The sequence below is a fragment of the Gymnoscopelus microlampas genome, assembly GCF_963454915.1.
Source record: "Gymnoscopelus microlampas genome assembly, chromosome: 5".
In the NCBI taxonomy this organism is placed as follows: Eukaryota; Metazoa; Chordata; class Actinopteri; order Myctophiformes; family Myctophidae; genus Gymnoscopelus; species Gymnoscopelus microlampas.
In genome coordinates, this window is record NC_139942.1 from 8,900,216 (window position 1) to 8,920,410 (window position 20,195).

General features: G+C 39.4%; 2 protein-coding genes across 2 annotated transcripts in view; both read left to right on the forward strand.

Moving 5' to 3' along the window:
* Window positions 1-1,063: 1,063 nt before the first annotated feature.
* Window positions 1,064-6,251, forward strand: LOC311044885 (uncharacterized protein; the record flags this gene model as incomplete). Its single annotated transcript, XM_084056696.1, has 5 exons — window positions 1,064-1,181; window positions 2,112-2,402; window positions 3,042-3,170; window positions 3,459-3,614; window positions 5,947-6,251. The coding sequence occupies exons 1-5, from the start codon at window positions 1,127-1,129 to the stop codon at window positions 6,249-6,251; spliced, it is 936 nt and encodes a 311-aa protein (XP_083912822.1). The 5' UTR covers window positions 1,064-1,126.
* A 13,000-nt stretch (window positions 6,252-19,251) lies between these two features.
* LOC311044723 (uncharacterized protein) overlaps window positions 19,252-20,195 on the forward strand; it is a 53,269-nt gene continuing 52,325 nt past the window's right edge. Inside the window, exon 1 of the mRNA XM_084056476.1 lies at window positions 19,252-19,287. The gene's annotated coding sequence lies outside the window, so the exon portion shown is untranslated. The remainder of the gene's footprint in view (window positions 19,288-20,195) is intronic.

The window sequence follows — 20,195 nt, forward strand, 5'->3', positions numbered from 1 at the left end:
CTTTTCTATGGCTGGTATAACCTTTTGTTTCTTTCAAATTTGTTATTTTAGCCACAAATGTAAAGTCAGATTTATAATGATTAACTAAATAATAATAATAATAATAATAATAATAATAATAATAGTAATAAGGGTAATAATAATAATAATAATAATAATAATAACAACTAGAAAGAGTGCTCCTCGGAGCACAAGTCTCCGCCAGGTCAGGTTTGGGGCCTCCTGGTGGCGCTATAATAGGCCAATGTGAAAAGGGTGCCATTTGTTCAAGGGCTTTTCACTGCAATCGGACACTGCATTCATGATTTGAGGCATTTTGTGCAAAAAAAGGGTTTTGCTAAATTAAACCTGCTGGTGGCGCTATAACAGGCCAATGTGAAAAGGGTGGCATTCCTTCCTCGGCCTAGTGGGAATGTGCGTGTGAAATTTTACGGAAATCGCAAGCTGCGTTCATGGTTTGAGGCAGTTTGTTCAAAACGGACCAATCCTGCAAACTTTGGATGGCAACCTTAACCAATGAGGATGGAATATGGGAAATCGGACAGATCAGAGTTGATCACATGACTATAGAGATACTGTGTACCGATTTGCATGACGTTTGGTTAAAAACTGTAGGAGTAATGTGAAAAAATGGGTTTTGCACAAATCGGCCTCCTGGTGGAGCTATAACAGGTCCATGTGAAAGATTTGAGGCAGAGGTTCTGAATTGGCATCCAGGGAGTGTGTGTGCACAGTTTCGCAGCGACCGGGCCAACGGTGCCGGAGATTTGGTGGTAACACACGGACAGGACGGACGGACACACGGACACACGGACACACACACGGACGGACGGAGGGTAAAACATACTCTCTCGCCATGCCTTCGGCCTGGCGGAGACAATAATAATAATAATGATGATGAGTGTTATGTTATTCAGGTTGAGATGAAGTAGGCTAGTAGTCATTATTTTCATTGGGTTAAACACTTGCCTGAGTTGTTTTAGATAAAGGAGGGATCTAAGATGCCACCTCTCCTCTGACAAATGTACATAAAACATGAGCATTTATTATAACTCAGAGAAGCATTAAATCCATATTTGATGCTGGCTGTGTGATTACACAATCAACAACCAGATAGGTTTTTGTTATGGGATATTTCACTGTGTACGACTTTGGCTCTGCTACCAGACTGTATGTTACAAGTAAGAGATTTATTTATTTATTGAATTATTTATGTATTTATAAGTTGTGGAAATTCTACATACTTAAGGTTTATATTAGGTTTATAGATTAGGTTCATATTAAGTTGATATGTTAAGTTCAAGGTTTATATAAGGTTTATATGTTAATTTAATATAAGCCTAATAAAACCACAGAAATTGACATGAATATTCTCTGTATATTTGACAAATATAAATAATTAATGTCACAATGTTTCATAGTGCTAAATTTGTATATGCATTTGTTCCATTTTATGATCCTGTTAAAATATTTTTTACACTATAAAAACCAGATGAAGGACAAACTGAGTTAAAACATGAATAGAATCTGCACAAACTTTCTCACAGTCAATATAGTTTATTAATGTCTTAAAGACGAAAAATGATATAGGCCTACACTTAAAGTCTTTTACCAGGTCATTAATTACTTTGAGGGTCTTTGATGCATGTTTGTTTGATATTTTAAATTGACCAACATTTTATCTGATGACATATTAGCTATAATGAAATAATTGTTTTGATAATTTTACAGGCGTAAAGCAGAGGGTGAAATAAATGTAACTGTATTTGTTCTATTTAACCTCATGTGAGCTATCTGTGTATAGCTCACGTGATCGCAGACGTACATGAAATATTTATAATTCTTTAAAAATAATGAATAAACCTGAAGTTGCAATGTTATTGTTTGGATTTCAGCATCGAGAGAGGGTACAGACTGCAACAAAAAATGTCATATAAAGGAAATTAATGTGAGACTTGACTGCATTGATATTATAATTCTCAGAACCACGTGTGTGTGTGTGTGTGTGTGTGTGTGTGTGTGTGTGTGTGTGTGTGTGTGTGTGTGTGTGTGTGTGTGTGTGTGTGTGTGTGTGTGTGTGTGTGTGTGTGTGTGTGTGTGCATGCTGCTAGATGAAGCAGTGTTGAAGCCCACAGTGAGTGTGTACACAGCGTCTCCAGATGCAGTGACAGGGAGGAGAGCGTTGCTGTGTTTGGCAGCAGACATGTTTCCAGATGTGGTCCAGATGTCATGGAGGAGAGAGTCACCCAGAGGCCAGATGGAGGAGGTGCCATTCACTGAGAGGATGGAGCTGACAGAACCTGGACGGACAACTGGACTCATTCTACTGGACCAACAACAGGCTGCCATGTATACATACCACTGTAACGTCAAACATGAAGGAGGAACCGTCCACAAACAAGGTAATGAAGTTACTGCTCTCTCTCTAGTAAAGTTGGTAAAGTCTCACTGGCCAATAACGACCCAGAACAGTTTTTCTCTGAGCTCTCCCATCAATGGTGAGATTCCAAGTATTATGAACCTAATCTGTCACTGCATGTGGATTCGACGTTTTGACGTATTTCACTGATGATGTACACGTTTAATTAATGACAAACACACGTAACCCTCCCTCTTCCCCTGTATTTGGAAAACCAAGCCGACTACTAGAAGACAGATTGGGTTTATCAGGCCTGCGTTGCCCTGTTTGTATTTTACAACAATATGTAGATATCTTTGATTTCTCTTTTGACATTCCCCCCCCCCCCCCAATGTCCTCCTTGTTCCCCCTCTCTCTGCCCCCACCCCACACAAACACAATTATTTTCCTTTCTGAAAACTATAAAATGAAGGAGCTTTCACGAAAACTAATTTCACCCACTTCTCCAGTAATATCCAGTGAAAATGGTTTTCACTGGATATTACTGCATTTTATTTGTTCTGTTAATTTATGTATTTACAACTAGCACTGTGCCATTCAGCAAATTGTTATTAACTGTATGCGATTTCACATTTCCCTGAATAAATAACAGAATTATTCCCATCTGTACCTGCTATTCCAGGGACTACTTCATCTGTGCCTGTGGCTACTACAGCTGTACCTGTGGCTACTACAGCTGTACCTGTGGCTACTACAGCTGTAAATGTCACTACGTCCCCTCCACAGCCTGCATCGGTGGACAATACTGACTGTAAGTTGACCTGTCTACTTAAGCCCTGACAGTCATGAGTTAGTCATGAGTCGTCTTTGTTATTATGTTATTTTTTTATTCACAAATAAATGGTTTTATAAGTTTCAAAAATTATAACACCCTCACATGATGCTGATGACATTAGTTACTACTTAACATTTCAGTAACTACGTGTGTGTGTGTGTGTGTGTGTGTGTGTGTGTGTGTGTGTGTGTGTGTGTGTGTGTGTGTGTGTGTGTGTGTGTGTGTGTGTTTGCGTGCGTGTGTGCGTGCGCGTGCGCGTGTCAGTGTTTCAGATGTTGTGTACAGTGAAGCTGGCGTATCTGGTCTACTCTCTGATGATGATGAAGTTCTTCATGTTCAGCTGTGGACTGTTGCTGCTCCGCAGACCTTCATCACTCCAGAATCCTCATCATCACTCTGCTGCTTGCTATGGCTGCAATGGTTGAATGGTTATTCATGTAAACATTGTTCTATTCATGTTTTCAATTGCATAATAATTATATATTGTTAAAAATATCCCTGCATGGCTAATAAGCCAAAAATGCCTTAACACATTATAATTGTCCTCTATAACAAAATAAATAAATTAAAAATACTGTACTCTTTTTAAAAAATAAATACAGGCCCCCCTTTTACTAGGGGGGCCTGTCGCAAGTTGATGATGTCATTTTTCCATGTATGGTCAAGCCCTAAAAATGTTATTAGCATGTCTTAATAAAAAAATTATGTAATACTGTACTTTCTATGGCTAATCAAAACAATGTTTTAAATACATTTTAATAGTATATGCATGTATATGCATCCCATAAATTCCATAGGGCTGGACCACACATGGACAAATGACATCATCAACTTGCGACTCGTGTCCCCCTTGAGTAAATATCTATTTTTTATCTATGTATAAAATAGATAAAATATGTAATGTGTTTTGAATTTTTTATTTTAGTTATAGAAGGCAATTATAATGATGGCATATTTGGCTTACTAGCCAGGGATCCTTTTAATAGCATTTTATAAGACAGCTTTATAGCTTTTAATTATCATTTAATATGCTGATTTGATTTGATTGAATATGCTGCGTTCTCTGCTGATTAGTTAAACATTTCATTTTTTGTTCATTTTGTGTTTACACTGTATTTTATTAACATCACTTTGAGCTGCACTCTTAAGGGTGCTATGAAGCTTTTTACATTAGTATTCAACAGTTAATTAAATATGTTTCAATTTTTTTAATCTAAAATTCTACACATTTTCTATGAGACTTTTTTTCATATGTGTACATTTCATATCAGTTGTATTTTATGTTGTGATGTCACTACCGGTTCATACTGTAGATAAATCAAACCATTTGTGGAGGACATATTTACTTGCTGTTGGGCAGAAACCCCTTGTCTCAAAATTGTAACTTTTCATGTTTTTTTTCGTAAATGATTGCCCTACTTGATCATCCTACAGCAAATGAGCTCGTAGATCTGCTATTTGTGCTATTTTTACTATTTTAATCCTGAAAAGTAACAGTTTTGGACATTTGGACGATTTACTACTTCTATGGTGTGTTAGGTTGATCATGATGTATTATATCTAACATTTTACAATAAAAATAATTACGAAGGAATTTAACAGATGTGCTTTTCCCCCTCTACTTAACACATGTATGTCATATCACATAATTAAACATCAACCTCTTCATCATATAACAATTATCAGAAAACTACAGTCTGACACATCATCAAAAGTCACAAAGTTTGAACAGTTTAATCTACCTTTTTAATCTAAAATAATGTATTAGGCCCAATAATCAACCAAATATGTACAAATGAATCAAACATTTTGACGGGTAATAAAACAGGACTTACATTGTGGCAGTGGTATGAATGTTTTCGTGTGTGTGTGTGTGTGTGTGTGTGTGTGTGTGTGTGTGTGTGTGTGTGTGTGTGTGTGTGCGCATCCTATCAGGACCAACTCCTGTTTTATCTCCTACCAGGACCTAGTAGTTGTTGGTTTCCTATTGTCTTGTCGTTTCCTATTGTCTTTTTCAATACAATATAAATAAAGTAGGAGTTAACTGCCCTCTCTTTACATTGTTTGTTTTACAAGGCTGTTTCTCCCCAAAACAAGTGTTTTATGTCTTGTTAAAGTATCCTGGAACAAAACAGTGAGTTCCTATTCCCTTTACAAGCAGCTAAATGTCTAAAGTGTAAATGATAAGAGTTCCTATGCATGTTCTATTGTTGTCCACAGTGTAAAGGAGACAATTCAACTCTTAAGATCCACTAGAGGGCAGTATTATCAAGTAGACATTGCACAAGCGCTCGTGTCATTAAAAACTACTGGCATAAGGAGAACAACCCAGACTGAATGTTGATCATCATTTAGTTTCTCTGTTGACGTAAACCTCATTGTAGAGATGGAACATTGGCTGTGGATAATTCTCACTGTTCTTATCTTTGGTATGTTAGACACAACATAATTGTTTCATATTTATATGAATATGGATAATTGACATCAAGTAATCAAGCTGTATTTCTAATTATTTCCCAGAATAATGTTAATTACTCTTTTTGACCTCCCAATACTACTATCACAATGATTTAGATTAAGTTTGGGGGGTGACAACATAGGCGAGAGCTTTGCTTTATAAATGGAACATTTATTTTATGGACAATCTTCTGAAATAACAGTTTGTGCTGTTCTAGTTTTACTTCAACATTGTACTTGTTATGAAAGGCCAATGACTTTGCTTTGTGACATTGTTATTTTTTGTTTTCCTCAGGATCCACATGTGGTGATGAAGTGACTCCTAAGGTGTTGGAGGTGACCTCTACTGAAGGACAAACTGTCACTATGTCCTGCAACTATCAAACAGACAGAGAATACCCTTGGCTTTACTGGTACCGTCAATATCAGAACCACGCACCTCAGTATCTGCTGTATAAAGGAGCCAGAAGGAGTAATGTAGACCACACTTCTGCTAATCGTTATCAATCAACAACCTCCACATCATCAACTGAACTCACCATAACAGACGTAACACTGGCAGACACAGCTCTGTACTACTGTGCTTTAGATACACAGTGATACAAAGACTAATAGAGACTGTATTAAAACCTGAACACACATATCTGTCTATTCTACAAAGAGAAGGGAAGTGGGGATGAAAACACAGATGAACTCTGCTGATTTATTGTTGATCAAAGCCACAGTGTTTACACCTGCTAAAGATCCACTGTGGGAGGAAACACAAATACACAAGAGAATTAGACATAGAGCTAGGACCTACTGTATGAAAAGAGAAAACCTTTTTTCCCTTCTCCGTCAAACCTGTGCCTAGAGTACTGTTGTTGAACACGTTTCTATAAAGTACATACGTATATGGCTTCTTATTGGGGCTATTAAAGCTCATTTGTTTAATTGCGATAAACTCACTGCTATTTTTGTGTGCTGCCAGTCGCTTTTACGACCCAAGTGACCGTCTGAATACCAGCACACATTCATCAAATAGACCAGTGGTTCTCAACCTTTTCAGGCTGTGACCACCCAAAATAGCCATATTTGAACTGGGGACGCCCCACCCTGACAAGCACTTGGAATTGTAGAAGTTGAGGCAATACATTTTGTTTGACTCGGTTCCACAGATAAATATTGTGAAAATATCAGATCTACAAGCTTACAACGCCTCTCAACGCTAGGCATTTTCAAAACTTTTGCCTCTTTCTTATATTATTTGACAATTTGGCCAATGTTTCACCAGCTTTTGGTTTGTTGATTGCTTTTGTTGATTACTGTTTGTATTTTCTTCCTCTCTTTTTTTAGGTATTAAATTGTCACTTCACTGTCACCTGGGGACCCCCAAAAAATCATGTTACCGACATGATTTTTGGGGAATCACTGAAATAGAGTAGACATGCACACACGCATGCACGCATACACACACACACACACACACACACACACACACACACACACACACACACACACACACACAGAATGTCACACACACAGAATGTCACACTCCACATGAGGTGCAACATAATATAAAACATTGTACATGATTAGACCTATGGTAGATCTGCAGGGAAAAGTAAAGTCCCATGGCTAGTGTACAAAAGGCCAGTAATCATTGCCCTCAGACTGTATTTGTTAATTATTTTATGTTGTGGCATGTTCAGGCATTCTTAATTGGCTGATGTCACCATGTCCTACTCATGTCACCGTGACCCACAGGCCAGGTGTGGTCAATTAATCCTCCTGTCTGATCAGTGCCTAATGCCCTACTCATGTCACCATGACCCACAGACCAGGTGTGGTCAATTAGGCCTTCTGTTTGATCAGTGCCGATGCCTGATTAGAGCCTGCTGTATGAATAGGTTGCATCATTCTATGTTAGTCCTCTGTTGGAGAAGCATCTCAGTAGTTGAAGTTGTGTTTGTTTTCCCCCCTGGACATTTTTTGTTACCTAGTGTGCGTGCAACTAATTGTAAGTAATTGTGTTACATGTAAAATGGTAAATGGTGCATTTATATAACATGTCTTTGATCACTTTGCTATTTGTTTATGCAAATGTTGTTTGAGTTGTATTAATATTATGTAGCCTATTTCTGATTATTCTAAACTGATGATTGTTGGGTTAAGTCATAATGTGAATGCTTTTATTTCCTTTGTCATCAGAACCACACACATGTACAAGAAAAGGGTGGTGAAAAGTGGATGTGGGTGTGAATGATAAATATTCATTGAACGTAAAATAATGTTATATAAAACATTCGTAAGTAAAAATGTTAAATTTAAAAAAATACATATTACTTAGTGATGTGCTTTTATTTGAGATAAAGTATGTTAATATGACTTATTTTTACAGTGTTACAATTGCCCCCAACCACTGTTACAACTGCCCCGTCACAGGGGCAATTGTAACACTGTGACTCATTGCATTCAAATTAATATTTTAGTCATGTCCTTATTAGTGAAAGCTTAAAAATTGTATTATTAATTAGGGCACATACATATGTTTCTTATAGCAAAAGATGACTAGAATATTTCAAGTAATCTGTGAATTATGAGGGCAAATACAAAAAGTGTTACTTTTGTCCTTGGTCTCCCTACCGTTGAAAAGCCTGTTTATTTCCCTTTAAAATGGTGACCCACTAAGTGAAATAGCTTTTGGCTTTGCATTGTTTACTTTAGAATCCCCTGAATATGGGGCAGATTGGAATTCATGAGTTCATGATTTTGTGATTTTTTGGTCAAATTGGCCCCTCCACAAACTTTAGAAGCCTCTAAACATTTCGGAGGTCGACGTGTGCACAGCCTTCATACGGGTCAACATCCAGAAGGCAGCGGGACGTGATGGGTTCAGGTCGGGTCCTGAAAGCATGTTGTAATCCTGGTCGCTATACCGCCTCCCCCATGACAGCCGGGGCGCCTGATGGAGGGGAAGGGAACTGGTTGGAATAACGTGTTCCTTCCACGCGTTACGTCCAACCAGGGAAACTCCCCCCTGTCAGGTGACAAGAAGGTCAGTTGGCTCTCATGCATTGAAGGAGGCATGAGCTCTGCCCTGGCCTCCCTAGGCTGGTGAGGGGAGTGTAGCGCCCAGGATCACTGAAAATTGGCACCGGGTGAAAAAATAAAGGTTTCAAAATCACGTTATAAAAAAGAAAGAAAATGCGTGCAAAGTTTGATCGCAATCGGACGCTGCGTTCATGATTCGCGGCATTTTGTTCAAAACAAGCCACTACTGCAAACTTTAGATGTAGTGGGGTTCCGTGTCAATGCAATTTTTAATTTTCATTTCCGATTTTTGTGAAAGTTTCGTTTTCACTACTAATTTGAAGGTAAGGGTCTATAAAACAATTCTGGTCGAAGATATTTTCACCCAGATAAAGAATTGGCCTCTAGGGGGCGCCGGCAGATGCCAGCCCTAGCTAAATATGTTAACTGTTGTAACTTTTGATTGGATTATCCGATCTGAACATATGAGATATGTATGGATACAGGATCAGGAGTAGCATTTGGTACTTCAAGCATATTACCCATAGAATCATTTTCATTTTCCAGTATTGGCGCATATCGTCAAAAATAGATATAGTAGGGGACCGAGTATGGGTAATTTGTCGTTTTAATTTCAAATTGATGTTCGTTTTCACTACTAAATTGAAGTTAAGGGTCTATAGAACATTTCTTGTTCGTGTGTCAAGCATTTAGATAAAGAAAATGGCCTCTAGGGGGTGTCAGCGGTTCCCAACCCCACACCAGCCATAGAAAAATATGGGAACTGTTATAACTTTTGATTGGATTATCCAATATGAACATAATGAGGTATCTATGGATTCAGGATCAGGAGTAGCAACTGTTACTTCACACATATTTCCCAAAAAAGCAATATTTCTTCTGCTATCTGCACATTTCCACAAGAATTGTCACAAGAGGTCTATGCGCTAACGTATGTGTCGGAATAGCATTAATTTCCATTTTTGTCTCCACTACCCATCTATCTACTTGAATAACTAACATTACAGTGTCTTGCTATGTAGATTATTATCATTATTATTAGTAGTAGTATTACTTTCCATTTTAAGATAAATCATTCCAGAACAGCATGTTAAATGTCTTTCAATATACTGTAGGCAGGATTTCTATTAATTTATGGCATACATGTTTTTTTGGCGTATTAAGAGGTGCTAAATCCAAATCTGCTGTATGCCCAGCTCAAAATTGACCATTTAAAGATGGCGGCCACCACTATGCTGAAATATATTACGCAAAACATATTTTTGACTACACAAGGCAGAAACTTGATTGAATTTAGCTTTTTAGGTTTTCATATGGGGAATCCAATACCATATTCTGATTTGAGATCAAATGTGAGGCACGTGTTTAAAACGTATATTGGGAAAATTGTCATTTATAGGGGATATTACAAACAATTTGGAACAAATTAGGCCTAAGGGAACCCGTGACAGCTGGAAGTCCAGGGAGTCCTGGGTTGTCCCCCTTCTCCCCTGTACAGTTTTGATAAGCTCCAGATTCGAGGGCTGAGCAGGGCCATTAAGGGTATAAGTTAGATGGGCTCATCAGTGGGGATACAGTGAGAGGAAGAGGCATGGCCCCTTATGGGCATGGAGAGGGTGTGGAGATCAGTGCAGAACTGTCATAACATACAGTGTCTACTGGGTGTCTAGGAACGGGTAGAGGCGGAGTGTAGCAGGGATAGGGTTTACCTTTGCTTGTTGCTTTTTATCTGGAGCTTTTTAACAGCTATAGGGGAAAGGTGAACAGTCCATGATGCTCTGTGCTCCATTCTCTCCATATGATCCTAGTGTAACCAACCTCCAGGCCCACAAGGGGCCATGTCCCTGCTGCTATCGGACAGACAAGCATTGCTTTCTGTATTCACCTGTTACAGCCCATGCCATAATGATAAGTCACTGATGACCACTGGTAATATTACTTCGAAACAACCAGACTCTCCTGTGAGACAGTCTGACATAGGGATATCCTTGTCTGCCTGACACCACTGGGGACTGACCTGCATCGCTACCTTTACTCCATGACCTTCATTGGCTCCCAGTAAAACATAGAATAGACTTCAAAATACTCATCACCACCTACAAAGCCCTCAATAACCTGGCCCCCTGCTACCTCTCTGACCTCCTCCAACGCCACACACCCTCCCGCTCCCTCAGGTCTGGCGACGCAAACCTCCTGGACTTCCCCAAAAAAATAAAAAATCGCACCTGGGGTGACAGGGCATTTTCAGTTGCGGCCCCCACCCTTTGGAATCCACTCCCATCCCACATCAAAGCTGCCCCCACTCTTGCCGTTTTCAAAGCCTCCCTCAAAACCCACCTCTTTAGACTCGCCTTCCCTGCCCAGACCTAACCAAACCTCACTTTCGTCCTCTATGACAAGTCTTAGCCTTTTGTTTTAGCCTTTTAATGTTTTCTTTTCTTCGTTTTCTTTTTGCTCCTAATAAAATTGTTTTTAAGCTGTTTTGTAAAGCGACTTTGGGTACCAGAAAAGCGCTATATAAGTCTGATGTATTATTATTATTATTATTATTATTACCTATGTCTGCCCACGAGCACCTATCTTGGGCATAGGAAGAGCCAGCAGATCAGCATGGAGGTCCACTTGGGAGGAACGTATCCAGTGATCCATACCGACATAGGGACACCCCTGTCGGCCGTACGCATAGCCATGTGGTGACATGGAGTTCGTAGAACCACCATCACCAGCAACCGACTCACATATCAACACTCTCTCTAACGGGCTATGAGCACTCCTCCTGGGCTCACAAGTGCCCCACTCTACAGATTATTTATTTGGCAGCTGTTATGAGATGGGAAAGGGAATCAGCCAATGGAGTGCTTTCTTGGTCCCCATAACTTTGATCTTCCATGCGCCAAGTGCCCAGGGATCTATCCAGTGACCCCCTCCCCTTTACCCACCTGAGGGGCATCCTAGACTCACTAAACTCATAAACCAGACCTCCTATTACCTCCAAACCCACCACCCACTCCATACCCTCTCTACCCACCTGAGGGGCTCCATAGCCCTGTTACACTCATCCACATAGATAAGACACCATTTTACATTTATAACATGTTTTACAATGTATTCACGTAGTACATTCAATTACATCTCAGAATTATACCTCAGAATTATACAGACTGTTCTGTCTTCTCTCCCAAGCTTGACAAATAAAATCTGCAACAACAAAAGCTCCTTTAACAAAACATATCTCACATTTTTCATAATCATCTAACTCAAGGAAATTTCCACAAATAGAAGACATCTTACTAACAAATACCTCTCTTATATCATCATACTTTGAGCAATAAAAAAAAAAGTGTACCTCATTTTCAATGTCCTCAAGTTCACAAAACAGACAATATCTCTCTTCCTCTGGAGTGGCATTAAACCTGCCAGTCTCCAGAGCTAATGGTAGTGTTCCTGAACGTATTTGTGCACATAGAGATCGTTGTCTTTTGCTTAAATTATACTTCACATACGGTTCTACAATGTACCTGTCTTTTATGAGACAATAGGTTCGTAATTTGGGCTTATACCATATATTACTACACCATTGCTCTTTATATCTGGAAAACATTGTACTTCTAATTTTGTGAACGTCACATATTAACTTATTTTGAAAAATAGTGGGTTCTGATAGCTTTGCACCAACCTTCACACCCTGGCCCATAATAGGCCATGTCTCTTCACTGTATCCGCACTGAGTAGCCCATCTTCCCTATACACCTGATGGCCCAGCTCAATCCCCAGGTCAGGAGCTTTTCAAATCCATATATTGTAAGTACTTATTGTACAGCAGATATGTCATAAAGTCATGGGATAAAGTTGGTTGGAAAACCTATTCACAATAAATGACAATTTACCCAATATAAGCACTTTCCTCACATTTGATCTCTAAATATGGCATTGTATTCCCCATATGAAAACCCAATAAAGCAAAATGCAATCCAGTTTATACCTGGTTTAGTCAAAAGTTGGGCACAGATTTGGATCCAGCACCCCTTATTACCCCTAAAACCATGTATGCCATAAATGAACACAATTTGCTTTCAGGGTTAAGATTTTTGGAAATCTGACCTACATGTAGACTCATTTCGATTGTTGCCATTTTGGAAGATCGGTAAAAAAAAACTAAAACTAGAAAAAGTGCTCCTCGGAGCACAACTCTCCGCCAGAAGACTTGTGTTGGGAATGTTGGGAATGTTCTATCTGTATAAGTGTCCTATCCGTCCTGTCTGTATAAGTGTCCTATCCCTCCTGTCTGTATAAGTGTCCTATCCGTCCTGTCTATGTAAGTGTCCTATCCGTCCTGTCTGTGTAAGTGTCCTATCCGTCCTGTCCGTGTAAGTGTCCTATCCAATTGTTACAGTATCCGCCATTTCTCAACCATTTCGTGATTGTTCCGGTCTTACCTCACTCTTACCAGACTTGTGTTGGGAATGTTGGGAATGTTCTAATTCTTATGTTCTAACTGTCCTATCCATCCTGTCTGTATAAGTGTCCGATCCGTCCTGTCTGTATAAGTGTCCTATCCGTCCTGTCGATGTAAGTGTCCTATCCGTCCTGTCTGTGTAAGTGTCCTATCCGTCCTGTCTGTATAAGTGTCCTATCCGTCCTGTCTGTGTAAGTGTCCTATCCCTCCTGTCTGTGTAAGTGTCCTATCCCTCCTGTCTGTGTAAGTGTCCGTCCTGTCTGTGTAAGTGTCATATCCCTCCTGTCTATGTAAGTGTCCTATCCGTCCTGTCTGTGTAAGTGTCCTATCCGTCCTGTCTGTATAAGTGTCCTATCCGTCCTGTCTATATAAGTGTCCTATCCGTCCTGTCTGTATAAGTGTCCTATCCGTCCTGTCTGTATACTGTAAGTGTCCTATCCGTCCTGTCTGTGTAAGTGTCATATCCCTCCTGTCTATATAAGTGTCCTATCTGTCCTATCTGCCTTTCTTCTTCTTCTTTCGTGTATCATCGTCATATGTCCAGCTCAGTGTCGCAAAGCCACGCCAATGTCTCTGGTCCCACTTGGAAGAGGCCGTCCTCTGAAGGAGGTCTGTACAGAGGACAGGTGGTGATGATGTGGTCGGCAGTCTGCTCAGGCTCGCCACACTCGCATACTGCGCTGTCTGTCAGGCCCCACTTCTTCATGGGCGACTTGAACCGGCCTACCCCAGTACGGAGGCGGTTCAGCAGTGTCCACTGGACACTGCTGAACCGTAGGTGTTCTCCTTGGACTCCATCCCCAGGGTCTAGGATGTGATGGTGCATCCGTGACGGCTCAGCCGACTCCCACTGCCAATTATGTATCAGCCATGCAGCCATTTCGTGTCTTACCTGGTTCCTGTCTTACCTCACTTTGACATGCCATGTATATATAGGCCACTATGCGTCACTAGCCAATCAGATCACAGTATTTCACGTGTCACGTGAGGCTTGACCAATCGGTGTGTCATGTTTAGAAAGTGAAAACGCGGTGAAAACAATACTCTCCTGGCGGAGAGTAATAATAAAAAAACAATCTGGTTTCTTGACACTCAAACTAAAATTGTTCTATAGACCCTTATCTTCAAATTAGAAGTGAAAACTAAACTTTCACAACAACTTGAAATTACTGACTGTCCATGGCTAATAGAACTTAGGTGCAATTTGAAGTAATTCGATGTAAATGGCAGCCATCTTTATTTTTTCCCATACCAGAATATTCAAAACATCAATATTTTAACTCCAGTTGATTCCTCACACAGTATTGACTTGACATAGCAATAAAAAAAAATACCACACAGCAAATTAAGACATTTATCAAAACATCATAATTCCGATTTTGGCCATTTTGGAAATGGGGCAAAAACATTTTTTTTTTGTTCAATCTGGTTCATATATCTTCAAGCCAAATTGTTCTATAGACCATTATCTACAAATTAGAAGTGAAAAATTAACTTTCACAAGAATTTGAAATGACTGAGTGTCCTGGCACCCCACTAATGTCAATCTTAGCCAATCAGGATGGAATATGAAAAATCAAACAAATTCGCCTTGATCACATGACTATAGAGATCATGTGTACCGATTTGCGTGAATTTTGGATAAAATCGGAATGAGTAATATAAAGAAATTTGTTTTACATAAGTTGGCCTCCTGGTGGCGCTATAAAAGGCAGACGTGAAAAATGTTTTTCCTTGACCTCTAGGGAGTTTTACAGAGTTTTACACAGATCGGTGCAGTTATAGGTAAAAACTAGGGGTGTGCCGATATATCGTCCCACGATATATCGCGATACGTTTTCGTGACGATATGTATCGTTTTGGAAAAAAAAAATATCGTTTTGAAAAAAAAAATAAAAAAATTCAAAACTTTTTTTTTTCATTTTTTTTTTTACAATCATTATAATCAGGCATGCAAACAGCCCCGAGGTGAAAAGGGTGACAACATGTTTTTTTTTTTCGGGTCAGGTGTCACACTATTGCCCTATTTGGATTGAAAAGGGCTATTGTAGCTGAAAAGCTACAAGTTTGCATGTCTGAATAATGCAAAAATAGAATTATTTGTTTGCATTTAGTTTTTTCCTCCCCCATATATTTTCATAATAAAAAAAGTGCGTATCGTATCGATATCGTATCGAAGTTGTGAGCCAAATATCGTATCGTATCGTTTGGTGAAATTAGTGTATCGGCACACCCCTAGTAAAAACATGAATCGGCCTGTTATAGCGCCACCATGAGGCTGATTTGAAAATGTCTCACTGAGATCAAGCCAACGGTGCGGGATATTAGCTGTTCACAGACGGACGGACGGACACACACACACACACACACACACACACGGACGGACGGACGGACACACGGACGGACGGACGGACGGACAGGGTGCAAAACATAATGTACTCTCGCCATGCCTTTCGGCCTGGCGGAGACAACAATGACAAGTCTGACTATAGATGAGATCAACAACAAATGTGAGGCTGGGAGAACAACCCCGCCCCTTAACTTCGACAAGACCAAGGAGCTGATCATGGACTTCAGGAGGCTGCGGAGAGATCATGTGCCCATCCTCGTCGATGGCGCTGCAGTGGAAAGGGTCAGCGAGTTCAGATGTCTCGGAGTACACATCGAGTAGGACACTGCATCCTCAGGCTGTACTACAACAGCTCAGTTGAAGGCGTTCTATCAGGCTGTGTTACGGCCTGGTACGGAAACTGTACTGCCTGAGAAAAGATAAACCTACAGCGTGTGGTGTGAGCGCATAATGGGAGGCGAGCTCCCTGCACTCCAGAAACTGTAAAAGCAGTGTGTAGTCAAAGCCAAGCGCATCATCAAGGACAAGCACAAAGTCACAAACTGTTCAAACCTTTACAACGACCAGGCAAGGGGGCCTACCGCAGTATCAAGAGCAGGACCACCAGGTTCATGAACAGCTTCCACCCGGCTGCCGTCAGACTGCTGAACAAGGTATGAGCCTTGTTCAGGTCTCAGATCTTTGTTCTTCCATTATACCAGTTACAAGTGACTTGGACTTTTTCTTTGCTCTTCCTCATGGACCTACTTGCGGATTATACCAGTGTTTTTTTTTATTATGCGGTTGACACGCGCTGACATTCTGCATCTTAATCCCATTAAGTACTGTACAACACACTAACATTTGTCTGTTTTGTGTTTTATAGCACCTTAACTAACATCCATAGTATATCATGCACAGTATACATCTGTTGCTATGCTCACGCACCTTTTCGTATCTTATCTCAGGTACTACAGAGCCCTATCTTTGGCGAAGCCTTACCTCTTAGCCTTACCCATTATCCCTAAAATTTCTATCTTGCCCACAGATATTTGAGAAAGCACATAGCGGATTTTAAAACCATCCGCTATGCCACATTTGTTTGGCATAGCGGCCTGCAATGGACAAGTCGGGAGTCGAGCCGGGCGCACAACGGCAAAACATTCAGAGGCTCCCTCTCTCCTAATTCTCAAAAAATCTCTATGATTCTAATTTTCCTATAATCAGCAGAAGTGAGAGTGTCAATTCCTTGTGTCAATTGTGTTTACAGTATATAATAGTCTATTCAAAGAATTATTTGTGCTGCACGTCATGCGCGATGCCATTCAGTTCCGTTCAGTTTCATTAATCCATTTGGCAGGAAATAATGAACGGATTACAATAGTGTATCATCAGGGCTGCCAAGTTTCAGGAAAATCTAGGAGTGAGACTTTAGTGTCATCACATGCACACGCGCCGCGCGCTGACATCGACAAGTGGGTTAAAGCAAAGAGATGTCAGGTGTCTGGAAGCAGCAAGTGATTTGTGGTTCTCAACCTGTGGGTCAGGACCCCCAGGGGGGTCCCCACATGATTTTGGGGGGTCCCCAGATGACAGTGAAGTGACAATGTAAGGACTTTTAAGACCTTTTTAATAACTAAGAAAAGTTTAAATCAAATTAAAACAAATACTGCATTACTGCATCAAACGTAATCGACAAACTATACAATAAAAGCTGGTCAAACATTGGCCAAATTTTCAAATAATATAAGAAAGAGGCAAAAATTGTGAAAATAGCCGATCTACAAGCTCACAACGCGCATGGTGAGCTTGTAGATCGGCTATTTTCGCAATATTTATCTGTGGAATCAGGGTGGGAGGTCCCCAGTTCAAATATGATTATTTTGTATTATCAATCATGAACGTGCATGTGTGTCCGCGTGCCCACATCAAGTCACTTTTTGACCAATGCGTTCCAGACCCCAAAATGAGTTCGATACCCCTGGTCTGGAGGGACTTTCTTGGCATACTGACGAGAACATTTGCTGATCAGTCTAATAGTTTGCAAGATTAGGGCTGGACAGATTGACAGACTGACAAATGAGGCAAAAACACAACGGCGGAGATATTACAACTATTATTACATATTATATAAATGTCTGTTTTTACAAGTGAGTGAATGATCGCAGTACAAAATGTAAGATCAAATAATTCCCTAACATCTCCACGTAACCACAAAGTATTTGTCCATAAACACACAGATGGCACATTGTGTCATTGTGGATCCTTATGGATTAAAAATGTGTTACTCACTATAGAGACGGAAATCAATCTTCAATTCATATGGTGTTCCCCTCCCCCTCAACAAACTGTAAGTGGTTTTATTCACATACCACAAACCTCCATCAGATATTATCAGATGTTAGTGTGTCTCCACTAGAAGAAACTGTTTAGTTTTTGTCATGAAGGATTTCACAGTGTGAGATATACACGACCACAGTGACTCAAACTATTACACACTCGTACAAAAACCTCATCGTTCTTTCTTTATTACTTACTTTCTGTCTAATGGTGTAATAATAATAAAAAAAAACACACAAAACATAATAATAGGCCTACACATAATAATACACAAATAATAATTAATTAATTAGAATCCAGTTCATGTGTGTATATTTGTAAAATGTGTTATATTTTATGGAACTTTAACTTTAACTGTCAGGTAGGTTTTCAAATCGAAAATAAACTCTTTAATTCCATATTGAGATCTATACATTTTCAAAGGCCAGTGTCCAAAAGATATATAATCGATATTTAATCAGTTTGCTGCATGAAAAATATGAGGGGAAAAAAAGAAAGAAAAAAGACCAACAGTATTATCTCAACAGAGTTATTTTGACACCTACTGAAGACCTCCATATGAGTAAAGGCCAAATCAAGGCCAAATCTTTCCAAAGGTCAACTAGTTTGTGTTTAAGGCCAAAACCATTGAGGTTACGTTTAGGGCCTAATGTTTTGGTTTAGCATAGGCTTTTCAGAGGTTAAAGGAGTAGTTTACCCAATACATTACTTATTTTCTATCAATTATACACCCAATGAAGCCTTGAATTCATGGAGATTGTTTAGTTGTTGTCACATTCCTGGGCCAATAATTAAATTCCCGGGTGGCTGGTCAGTAGGAGACTCAATTGAGTCTCCTACCAAAGACTCTGCTGGGGTGTATAATTGATAGAAAATACATACTTTTTGGGTGAACTACTCCTTTAAGTTTAGGCATGTACCCCCACAGAGTGGTTATGTTTTGGGCCAAATCCACTGAGGTTAAGTTTAGAGCCATTCTTCTAACTTGTGTGAGTAACATGACTCCATGTGAGCAGGAGGTTTCTGTACAGGGTTTTGTCACAGTGTGGGTTGGGTTCCCACAGTGACTGAGAATAGAGAACGACCAACACAAAAACTATGATACTGTCAGAATTCCTTACACACATCATCTGGATCTGCTATCTCATCACAAATAAACATCTCTTCAGTGTGGGTGAGTGTTTGTGACACATCAGTATGACAGAACATCATTAAACTGAAAGTTAGAGAAGCAACCAGCTCTGTCATTTATTCTTATAAGTAAACATATTGACTGTGTTCTTTATGGAACAACTCCTTATAGTGTGTTGAGTGTGTTGTTGTATGTCACAGTACAGTTATGTTGTGTTTAAATGTTTTATTACAAAGAATGGATCATTTAATTTTCATTTTATCAAACAAAGGTTTTTGTACAGCAGCATAACACTGTGATGCATTAACCTTTGGCAAACCCATCGCTCTCACCATCCTGCCAACTGGTAAGTCAAATAATTATTAACTATTAATCTAATAGTTATAATCATCTAATTCTCGCTATTTGATAGCTTAACAGTAATAACAGGTACAGTACTGTAGCTTTGTTAGTTAACTTGTTTTTGTTCTGTTTTATTATGTGCAATATCAATGACCTCTCTTCTCACAGTACATAAACCTTTAGTTTGACAGATCAAATGTTGATAAATAATAATATTAGATCAAAATCAAACTAGATAATTTCCAGATTCATCTTAATGTTAAAGAAGTAGTTCACCCAAAAAATGACTTATTTTCTATCAATTACACTCCCCATGAAGCTTTGAATTGATGGATTTCTTTTTGTTTTTGTCGCATTCCTGAACCAATATGACCGGCTCATCGGTCAGTAGCAGACTCAGTAGGAGACTCAATTGAGTCGCCTACCAGAGACTACATTTGTATGTAATTTTTTGGGTGAACTACTCCTTTAAACTGACCAAGAGAAAGCAGATCATTGAACTGCAGTGACTGTTGTTTAATGTTGCTGTTGAAGTTTAACATTTGAAATGGGCAGATACAGCAGTTGCTTTGAAAAATAATTAGACTATAGACTATACTGAAAGCTTGCATTAAAGGACTTTAGTACAGATACAGTATGAGTGTAAATATGCTGACAGTAACTGTACAATAAGTAAGTGAAATAATGTATCAAAAAACATTTATAGCATAATGGTGCAAAGTTACTACTTACAGTCTAACTACAAACAGTAGTAACGACTTACAATGTAGGCGTTTAAATTGTAAATTCCATTGGATACAGTGTAATTACCTTGTAATGTGATGTGACATTCATGGGTACTTTATGGATTGTGTGCCTTTATACAGTAGATTTAAAGACCTTACACACCGGGAGTGTAACAACTTCTTAAGT